Below are 11,124 nucleotides of genomic sequence, written 5' to 3'. Positions count from 1 at the left end.
CCTCCTCTTATAGCCTCACTCATTGCATCCAACCTCATCCTTCCTTATTTCTTATTTATGTAACTAAAAAACTCATATGATCTATTTTTAATTTCCTTGGAAAGAGCCAATTCAGTTTGACGTTTAGCAATTTCTGCATTGTCTAACCTCCAAGATGTACCTTTCTTTGCTCATCTATCCCTTTTACCATTCCTTATAGGCTCTCTGCTTACTCCTAATAACCTTTTTGAGGTGGTTAGTCATTCAGCTGGGGCTGGAGTTTTTCCCTATGAATTTTTTGTCCTTCAGTGGGATGCAAGTTACCCCCCTCCCCAGATGTTCTGGTTTAACTTGGATTTAAACTTGGAGAATGGTCAGTTTGGATGAGCTATTACCAGCAGGAGAGTGAGTTTGTGTGTGTATGGGGGTGGGGGGATGTGAGAAAACCTGGATTTGTGCTGGAAATGGCCCACCTTAATTATGCACATTGTAGGGAGAATGGTCACTTTGGATGAGCTATTACCAGCAGGATAGTGAATTTGTGTGTGTGGTTTTTGGGAGGGGGGGTGAGGGGGTGAGAGAACCTGGATTTGTGCAGGAAATGGCCCAACTTTATTATCATGCACATTGTGTTGTCACTTTGGATGGGCTATCACCAGCAGGAGAGTGAATTTGTGTGGGGGGGTGGAGGGTGAGAAAACCTGGATTTGTGCTGGAAATGGCCCACCTGATGATCACTTTAGATAAGCTATTAGATAAGCTCTTACCAGCAGGACAGTGGGGTGGGAGGAGGTATTTTTTCATATTCTCTGTGTATAAATAAAGTCTGCTGCAGTTTCCATGGCATGCATCCGATGAAGTGAGCTGTAGCTCACGAAAGCTCATGCTCAAATAAATTGGTTAGTCTCTAAGGTGCCACAAGTACTCCTTTTCAAGTTACAGATAGTTTTTGTATGGCTGATTTAAAGAAATTCCAAGCCAGTTGACTTCTTTAACTAATTCCCTTGATTTCCCAAAGGTTACCCTTTTGAAATAAAAAGACATAGCTGACAACTTGGTTTTGTTTACCTTTGCATTTAATTTAAACTCATGATCACTCAGTCCAAGGTAATTTCCTACGACCATCTTATCTATGATTTCCTCACTGCTTACAAAAACCAAGTTTAAAACTGCATCACACCTTGCTGGTTCAGCAACAATTTGATGAGGAAAACTGCCATCTATCATATCCAGGAACAACTGGGCCCTACCAGTATTAAGAAGCATTTATTCTCTAATCTATATCTGGGAAGATAAAATCTCCTATTATGACACAATTCACAGTAGTGTTTTCCTCTCTAATATTTATTGTCATCTTCAAAAATGGTAATATTATTAGAAAGATAAATACTACTATCCATATCGGAGTCCGACCCTGGGGATCTATAGCAGACCCTTATAGCTGTCCCAATAGAACCTCTTTTGCAATCCTTCCCCAAGGTGATTTTGACCCAAATAGCTTCTGTTTTGTCTATACTGCTACTTCTTTTTTCTTTACAGTTTTCATAGATGCACATCTTTATTTCTAGCTCTCCTAAACAGACATACCTTTCAATACCAGTCATGAGTGCTGTTTCACCATGTTTCTGTAATCCCTGTGTCTGGTTTGCCCTCCTGCACTAGTATTCCAGATCTTCCATTTTATTGCCCAGACTCCATGCATTTGTGTATCACATGTAAAAGTAATTCCAAAATTCCACTAATGCATAGGAGGATAAACTGTCATTAATGGTATCAGTACATAATATAAATGTTAATGACTCCTTGCTTTGAAATACTGAGTTCTTTACATGATGCATTTGAGAATGTTACATGGCATCTGGAACACATTAAAAATAAATATATCCAGTATGTACAAAGCATGATGCAATATATTCTTTAAAACGTCTTACAAGGACGTGAATTCTGTATGTTTAGCTCATGAGGAGGTAAGTAAGTTTCCATGAGACTGGGAATTGAAGAAGCAGTCATTTTGGGGGAATCCCTTTGTCCAACTGTTGTGTTGTTACTGGAATGCCATTCACAGGTTGTTTTAAATGTACAGGGCAAACCTCATCCCTGGTGTAACTCCAGTAAGGTCAGTTTGGTTACACCAGGGATGAATTTGGCCCACTTTGTATTCTCTGTTGTGCCACTGTCTTCCACAGAAACTCTTTCTGCTTCATCTAAACTTGAAGTCATGTTCATCCCTGATGTACGCAGGTGCAATTCCACTGACTTCAATGGGCTGAGTTTGGCCGTGACACCTGTAACATATAATATGGATTTTACTGCTTACAAATGGGGCCAGACTGGAGTCTTCTGTCGATAGTATCAAAGGTCTATTGACATCACCTAGGAGAAAAGTTTCTAAACACTGCCATCATTTTTTCAGCAGAATCCTCCACTGAAGGCTATGGGGAATTCTGCTTAAAAAAAACACAAAAACCTCATGTCACAATATTTCTCTCTGAATTTTCATATTTTCAAACATTTGAATGATATTTACAAGCAATGGCTGTTAATTTAGAACCCTGATTTAGTCTTACAGTGTTATATTTTACCTGAAAATATCCAATACTCAGAGCCCCTGAAGATGGGTGTAATGTAAGAACTTTAAAAAGGTAGGATGGAATATTACCTTTGCTCAAACCAGCCACTCTCCCAACTGTTACATTTTAGTTGCTACTTATTTAACATTCAGCCAATGAGTAGATTCATCAGTAGATACACTGGCCTGGTCCTTATCAGGATTCCATCGTGTACCCAAAGCACTTCTGACTTTTATTAATTGTATGGCGCTCAGACACAGGCACAGAGTTGAGAATTATGAAAAATAATGAACTCGAGCAGGAGCAGCATCTGCAGCGACACAGTTAGAGAGGCTTCCCCAACCAGAATCCCTTCTCACTGGTGTAAATGTGTAGTATCGATGAACCCCACCTGTGCCACATACACAGAAACAGCCACAGGACGGAAGATGGGCAAATTAAAGTTTAATCAAATAATAAACTCTGGTAGGAGCAACAAATAAACTAGCCTTTTCCATGTCTGCTTTCCCTTGAGAATACAGCAATCTTTTTCCAGAGGACCAGTGTTTGAGTCACCACCACCCTACATGTTGGTTGGTACTAGGTAGGTCTGGGAAATTCATGATATACATGTGCGCAATAGGTTTGTAATGCTTGCAGGTGGTATGGATATACATAGCTCATGCTATGCCTATGTATGGGATCACGGGACTATATCCCTCTTCTTGATGCTACTGCCTCATCGTGTTTGGAGCTTTGTTCTGAAATAAGAAATCAACTCTGCTCTTCCATTTTTGAGGATGTCTGATATCAAAACCAACATGACACGGGAACAAATGACACATGGCACATTGCTTAATGCATTACTGGAAGGTGCTCAGATACCACGAAGAGGAGCACAGTATAAAAACCTATATAGCACAGATTAAGATAATATCAAACAACAAAATATATCCCAGGCAGTAACAGCTAAAGGCTTCATCCTATACCTGATGTCTTCAACGGATGCAGTATCAGGCACTAAAATAATTTCAGACAGTAGGTCTGATAGTTTGAGGAGTTTTTGTAGGAGCCGACATGAATCTGAGTGTGACTCCAGAGAAGAATTCTGATTTTTTTGCAATGTAATATCCCTTTGCTAAACAAAACCTAATCATGTGAGGCTTAGATAGTTCCATTAAAGTAAAATCTATAATGCAGTGTCCAAGTACAAACAACAGTGATGCCTACCAGTAGGACTTTTAGACGACTGGACAAAAGGCCTTCCTTAAACCTTATTCCACAGAGCTAGACACCTGATTTCCCTTGCAAAGTTACATTGGGATATAAGACAAATAACAGAATATATAGCAGAGCCCACTGTGTGAGAGAATTAGGGCACATCTAAAAGCACCCTCTTTCTGAGAAACTGAATGATAATGGCTTTGCCACTCCTCCTCAGCACCTAGGTTAGTCTCAGACAATGTGAGAAAGAGAAGAAAATATCATATGACTTCTCCACATGACTAAGACAGCTCAGATTCAAAGCTGTTTATGAAAAGATACTTTGAAATTTTCATTGACATTCAGGGAATGCAAAAGGTTTGCATCCAAGTTTGGAGAGAATGTCTGTTCTAAAAAATTTCTGCTATATCGTGGCACAGTCGGAGAATCAACACAAAGCTGAATACTGGCTGATTTCACACACACATTCTGACTTAAAGTCAAATATTGTATACATCTCCAGATACTTGCTCTTTACTGCAAGATCAAAACAAGTAGAAATCCAATGAAAATATTTAAACAACATACTACCCTCCCCTGAAATTCCAATGTATACAGCTTCAAAGCAAATTATATGAAATTATAACTCTCTAAGTTTATAAACAAAGTTGTGGGTGAATTTATAAAACACATTTTGTAAAATGATATTACTTGCTGTCAGTTCACAGTTCTACACTCTTTGCCCTGCAATCTTGTGGTCACTGGTTAAAAGACTGTTGGATGTAAGATCAAATTTTAATTTACAAAGGCATCAAAAGACAGGGACAAGTATACTACCAGTTGTGAATAGGTCCAGTACCATTTGCTGGGAGAGTGCTCATGTTGGTCAGCACAACATGTTCTGAAAGTTTTGAAACATTATCAAAATTGCTGATCTGGGTGGTCAAGGATTTCCGACTTTCAGTGCTTGCATGACCTCTGGTGAGTCGTTCATCCTGGTGATGGTGAATGCGAAGCCAGCAACAAGAAAAAGCTGCTTTAAATTCTTCTCTAAATTTTCCTGTCAATCAAAAAAGAATGCACAAAAACATTATTATACAAATGGTGTTTTAATAAAGCTAGCATATGGAAGAGACATGGTTAGCTAGTGCCAAAGTGAATCCAAAATAATCAAGTACTCGTCTAACACGACAAAAGCAGGCAAGAACAGTTTTAGTGATTCAGGAAAAGGCAACAAAATTCCACCTTTTAATAAGGATTTATAGTAGGTGTAGTAGGAATACTAAATTAATTTTTACATGGCAGACTAGACTGGCTCTTAAGGTAATGTTCCAGTTTGTTTGTTGAGTAAATAAAACACATTTTATGAAAACAAATAATTGAACTTGAGTAGGTTGAAATGATTGGGCTATTACTTGACGTGAAATGCGAGGACAAAACTAATTTCTGTTTTACCTTGCACATTTTACAAAGGAAACCGGATTAAAAAGATAAAGAAATATCTGATTTTCTGTATATTACAGTGGTCATTTAAAGAAGCTCCTATTCTGTCCATTTTCAGGACCTTTGAAATAATTGGGGACACACTGAAATTGTTACTACAATGAATTTCATTACAGGAAAGATGGTGTGTATTTAAAGAACAGGGCTGGAAGTCAGGAGTCCTAAGTTCTATTCCCCATTCTGCCACAGGTTTCCTTGGACAAATTATTCACATCTCCCACCAGTTTCACAGTCGCTTCAATGGTGACTTGATTTACACCCATGTAAAATGAGATCAGAATCACACCCTTAATCTCTCTATGTCTCAGTTTTCTCATCTGTAAAGAGGGGATATTAAAACTTACTTTCCTAACAGGCTAAATGAATGAATGTTTGTGTTCAGGTACCAAAGAGATGGTACAATATAAGTAAACACCAGGAGAAACAGAACAGATGCTTGGTATGAAGCCTTTTGGATAGCATAAGAGCCCCCAGATTTCCATGTAAAAACTTTAAATTAAACACCAAACACATTCAGAAAAGTTTGGCTAACTCTTGTACACCTTTTTCTTTGATGTTGCCTCTGTGTTAATAAGTTTAAGCTGGGAGAAGAAACAGATGTGTTGCAATAAGAGTGTCCCACATCCAAATACCCTGAATTTTAGTGTTCTAAGGCTCTAGATCCAAATTTTGAGTCTTGAACCAATAACTGATGTTGTGTTCATTTAGATTGAATAAATGACCCTGAGAGATAAGGTGTTACCATGACCCTAAAACTGTCCAACATTAAAAGGTTTAAAACAAGGTTTGGCATTTGGTATATAGAGACCTCAGCCTCCTTAGTGCCAGGGCAAAGACACCTTTAAAATGTTTTTAATCTTTTATTTAAAAGATGCAGGGGGAAACAAATTAAATAATTTGAAATGTGAAGTCTTAAGTAAGGCTTTCATTTTTACAGCATCCCTTATTTCCTTTCCTTTTGGCTGTAATGAGTTTTAGAAGGAAAACGCCTGTTTGACTGTTTTTGAGATGGTAATAATTGTCCTTTCTGGAAAAAAAGAAGAGGTTACTAGAGATGGGATAGAGCTATTGCTGCTGTTGTTAAAGTCTGATTCTGTTTCCTAAAAGGACAAAACCACACATGCATCCCCCTCACTGCTGGAAAACTGCTTGCAACCTCAGTGCAGGCACAGCATGTCTTATTGGCCACTCCAAGGCCTGGCAAATTTTTACCAGCATTGAGCTGTTTAGGACATTGCTTTTAGCCACCTTTCTGGTCACAGTTACAGCATTGTTGCAGAAAAGACAGTTTTGGCTGGCTAAGCCAGACCCTTATTAGACAGAAAGAATAAGGAAATGGATAGGAAAGAAAAATAAGGTAGGGAAGGAAAAGGACAAGTTGGGGTGTGGGGAGGGAAGGAAGTCTCACATCCCGGGTGGTGTTTGGGATTTAGCCAAAGCTGGTGGAGGTGTCCTTTGGGACCCTCTCTCTGGCCTGGTCCACCTCAGGATTAGGTCCCAAGAGACGGTGGGGGTGGCAGCATGGTGGTGAAGCTCACTCCTTCCCCTTCTCTTGTTTTTCTGTCAGCAAGCATTCACATTCCCTGCTTTTGGTCAGCCAGCATTGACTTTCTCTCAAAGTCTCTTCTTTTATGGACCCCAAGTGAGTGATTGATGGAATTGCTCATCCCTTCATTATTCTGTCCACCAATTGGGCCTAAACTCTAACAATTTTGGCTCACTGATTTCTAGTCCCTCACTTCTCTAGCTTACCAGACATGATCTTAACACCATCCTTGAATTATTTCAGTTGGTCTTTTTCTTTTGTACTAATTCACTCTGTCTCCCATTTGCACCTTTCCACATTAACAGTTGTTGTTCTAGGTTATTGTGACAGTTTATGAACTTCCATTTCCTTTTCACAATTGAGCTCACAATTAGGGTAAATCTGTAGGCCCAACGGCCACAACAGTAGCCAGAAATCTTGGTTAACAGGTCATTGTTTGCTAGATATCGCTGAATTGACTGGAAATAATAAGAACAGCAAATCCTATTCTCATTAGATTTCCTGGATAGTTTTGCAAACCTTGGATACCCAGATGAGCATCCAAAAGTTTATCCAAACCTTATCTGAACTACACCTCTAAACTTCATCTATCACTAGTTGTGATCAAGCCTGCAACAAACCAAACTAAATGGTAAGAGGACTGAAGAAATGTTTGGTGATTTTTTTTTTACATACTATATTTCTACTGAAAACAGTCTCATACAAATAATAGAGAAGGATCAAAGGTAATAGAAGAGAGAATGGTAAATAAATGTCAGTTAGGAATATTTTAAGACTATTTCTACATTATATTATTTTTACAAAGGCACAGTATTGTTACACTAACAAGCAGGTAGATACTAAAATATAAAATTGTATTTTGTAATATTTTTCTACTGCTTCATTTATCTTTAGAAAATATCTCTTTCACCACAGCTTCAAAAATCCCCAGCAGTAAAACTATAAGAACACATAGGTCCTTTTTCTTTCATCTAGGTAGAGAATCTTCTGAGATTCAGCAACCTCCCCTCCTTTCTCCCCTCACCCAAGGGGGATTCCTGCCATTTAAGTCCTGGAAAGGATTAACTGAAAGTAACATAAAATTTCCCCCTTAATTATGAGGTCCTCACAATACTTGTAGCCCTTACTCAGGGCCAGATTCTGCCACCCTTAGGCACCCTCCTCTGTCCTGAACCCAGCCCCAAGCTCTCCCCGCCACTCTCCTGCTGCTTCCAAACCCACACATTACCCACTGCTCTGTACCCTGACCAGCGCTCTCCCCCCTGCCCTCCTGATGCCCCTAGTCCTATGGTATTCCCCCACACCCACCTTCTAGCTCTCCCCTCTGCATGGCGTCACAGCTCTGCTCAAATTTGGCCCCAGTGACCTGCCATCCTGACAGGGAGGTGGCCAGGCCAAATTTGAGTGAGTGGCATTGCAATGCAGTGCATGGGGTTGCAACACCATTCAAATTTGGCATGTCTGCCTCCCGTCATATGGGGGAAGCTGGGCCAAATTTCCAGCTCCAACAGGCACCAAAGGTGGGAGGGCTAGGGCCCTGCCTCCAACCCTTATCATTGCACCCCAAAATCTACACTTCAAGCTAGTGGGGTAATTCCAGCTTGAGGAGACATAGTCGCCTTAGCTCTGATCAAGCTCGCGTGCTAAAAATAGCATGAGCAGCAGGAGGGGACAGCCACCCTGTCTGTGTGCCTAGAGTCTTGGATGGGTACATACTTGAAGCGGCTAGTCCTTCCCATTGCTCCCACTGCTGTGGCTATGCTCCATTTTTAGCTTGCTAGTTCTATTAGAGCTAGTGCTGGGGTGACACCTTCAGCTTGAAATTTAGACCCACCCTGATTCAAATGAGCACTCCCTATAAAATTAATGGGGATACTTGAGAAGGCAAGGTGCTACTCAACAAGTGTAGCAGACCGTGAGGATAGAGGGACTTATCAGGACCTGCACCTAGATCCCAGTGGTTCAGTTGTGCTGCTGCTCAATTTTCAGGTCAGTCTTTAACCTAACTGATTACTATGCATTACACTTTAACTACATTTTCAATATGTAACACAGTGATCATCTGGAAACTCACCACTGAGAAAGTTATAAATGATAGGGTTCACTGCACTGTTGGCATACACTAACCAGTGCGAGAATGTAAACCAGGCATACACAGTCTCTCTGTCATCAGCATAGTTAAACATCCCCCAAACCCTGCAAAATAAAGAGGAAAAAGCCAGCCTGAAAGACAGCATATACGACTAAATATAAATGCTGTACTTTTATTCTATCTGCGGTATCATATAAAGCCCAACACATCCAGCTTTCCCAAGAAAATACAAAACCTCTTCCCACCCAACAACCAGCTTCCATGATGGTTTTGCACAGCGCAGAAGCCACAAGCAGTTTTGTCTTCAATGCACACATGGCACCCAGCTAGATAACAAAAGGGTAATTTATACCATCCAAGGCAAGGGGGGAAAATGTGTCTTTAAGCCAATACGACAATCTCCCAATTCTGGATCCAGCTTCTCAATTCTGGGCCCAGCTCCTAGCGCAACGAGGCTGCTGTAGAGTTAGGGTGGCACTGACTGGCTGCCTGTGGATTCTCTGCTGGCCCAAAATAGCTGGACTGCAGTGGCTCCAGCAGCATCCCCTCATGTCCTTGTGCAGGAGGCTGCTGCATTTAATCACTACGGATTATAGCAGAAATGTTCATGTTAACTCTCTGATTACAAGCTTCCCTCCAGTTTGACAATATGAATACACAGAAAATAGAGAAGTGGCACCCATGCATCTGACATTTGCCAGAGGACTTTCAGGTAGGCAGTGTTGTTGTAGCTGTGTTGATCTCAGGATATTAGAGAGACAAGATGGGTGAGGTAATATCTGTTATTGGATCAACTTCTTTTGGTGAGAGAGACAAGCTTTTGAGCTGCCACAGAGCTGAAGAAGAGTTCTGTGTAAGATCGAAAATTTGTCCCTCTCACCAACAGAGGTTGGTCCCATAAAAGATATCCACCTTGTATGTCTATCTTTCATCAGGGCAATACAATTAAGTTCTTTTTGTTACATTTTACTTAATGTAATCGTGCCAAGACAGTGACACTATGCTCATCACCTTCGCAGCTATAAATGTCATTGGAGGTCAGACAGTATAATTTCTCCCCAGTTTGTCAGTGTGTGTGTGTGTGTGTGTGTGAGTGTGAGAGAGAGAGAATGAACTGATAGAACAGAGTGTTTACTGAATATACTGTTTGGCAAAAATAGCCACACATAAAATTCATTGATTTGCCTATTATTTACTGATTCATTGATTACTCTGATATCAATATAATAAGTCTTCATAAAAATTCTCCTTTGACTTTTATTATATTCTGGGAGCATCTTCCGAGCTTGGAAGAATTGGAACACTTTATATTTTTGCTTTCGTTAAACAATAAAAGCTTGCTTGCTTCCCTGATTTTGGTAAATTTCTGCATAGTTATATACAGATCAGTTATTAATTTTAATATTTGAAACACCAGAACAAAATCGTTTGGGCTTAATTCTGCTACACATGCTCACATGGAGTCAAGCCATACACCAGGGCAGTCCTACTGAATACTACCCTACCCAGTGTTCTCCATCAGATACTACACTCCCGGAGTCCATTCACGCAAAAATAAGTTTGAATGTGTAGGTCAATGAGATTTCTTGCATGAGTAAGTGACCGCCAACGTGAACACGGGTTTTACAATCTGACCCCAAATTTCTGCCCTTATAATTGTTTAGCTAACAATTTGCTTACAGCTGCTCGCTGAGCTTCAGTTTCTTTATTGTAAAATATGTGGGTATCTATTTCAAAACTAAAAAAAAGAATATAGCAAACCACATCATAGAGAAATGCTTTTAGACAGAAAACTTCCCCCAAACTCTTTACTGCTTGTGAACAAACTTTACCTTTTTAAGACATTGAGGATACTAATTGGTAGATAGCAAAGTGCAAAAACCAAGAGAACCACCATTAGCATACGTGCTGTTTTCCTCCTGGCTCGAATCTGTTTTATTTCAGCTGCTACCCCACTAATCCTTGACTTGGTTGATTGTCCCAGTTTCCGGGGCTGTGCTAAAGAGGGCAGAGGCTTCCATTTTCTTTGAACTACTGATGAAGTTCCTGGGATCTAAAAGATTAAACAGTAAATGGAATCTTCGTTAATGCTGTTTCTCTAAGGGAAATTCATCACCACGTAAAAAGAAGCATCGTAGGAAGTTAATACAAAAAAGACAGACAGGCTGAAATAAAGCTCCATGATAACACAGTACAGTTTAGTAGCTTGTCAAACAAACACTTTAATCCAACACTGCTGTTCATTTAAGAGA

At 40.0% G+C, this 11,124-nt stretch overlaps 1 protein-coding gene across 1 annotated transcript in view; it reads right to left on the bottom strand.

Annotated features, from left to right (window-relative positions):
- Window positions 1–2,070: 2,070 nt before the first annotated feature.
- The window catches only part of HCRTR2 (hypocretin receptor 2), a 61,087-nt gene continuing 52,033 nt past the window's right edge, over window positions 2,071–11,124 (bottom strand). Inside the window, exons 5-8 of the mRNA XM_073335119.1 lie at window positions 10,705–10,925; window positions 8,855–8,976; window positions 4,591–4,791; window positions 2,071–2,264 (exon numbers count right to left, since the gene is read on the bottom strand). Coding sequence (XP_073191220.1) covers window positions 2,071–2,264; window positions 4,591–4,791; window positions 8,855–8,976; window positions 10,705–10,925 — 738 coding nt within the window. The remainder of the gene's footprint in view (window positions 2,265–4,590; window positions 4,792–8,854; window positions 8,977–10,704; window positions 10,926–11,124) is intronic.

Source organism: Lepidochelys kempii, chromosome 3, assembly GCF_965140265.1.
Source record: "Lepidochelys kempii isolate rLepKem1 chromosome 3, rLepKem1.hap2, whole genome shotgun sequence".
Lineage (NCBI taxonomy): Eukaryota > Metazoa > Chordata > Testudines > Cheloniidae > Lepidochelys > Lepidochelys kempii.
This window is presented reverse-complemented; position numbering and strand designations above follow the sequence as displayed.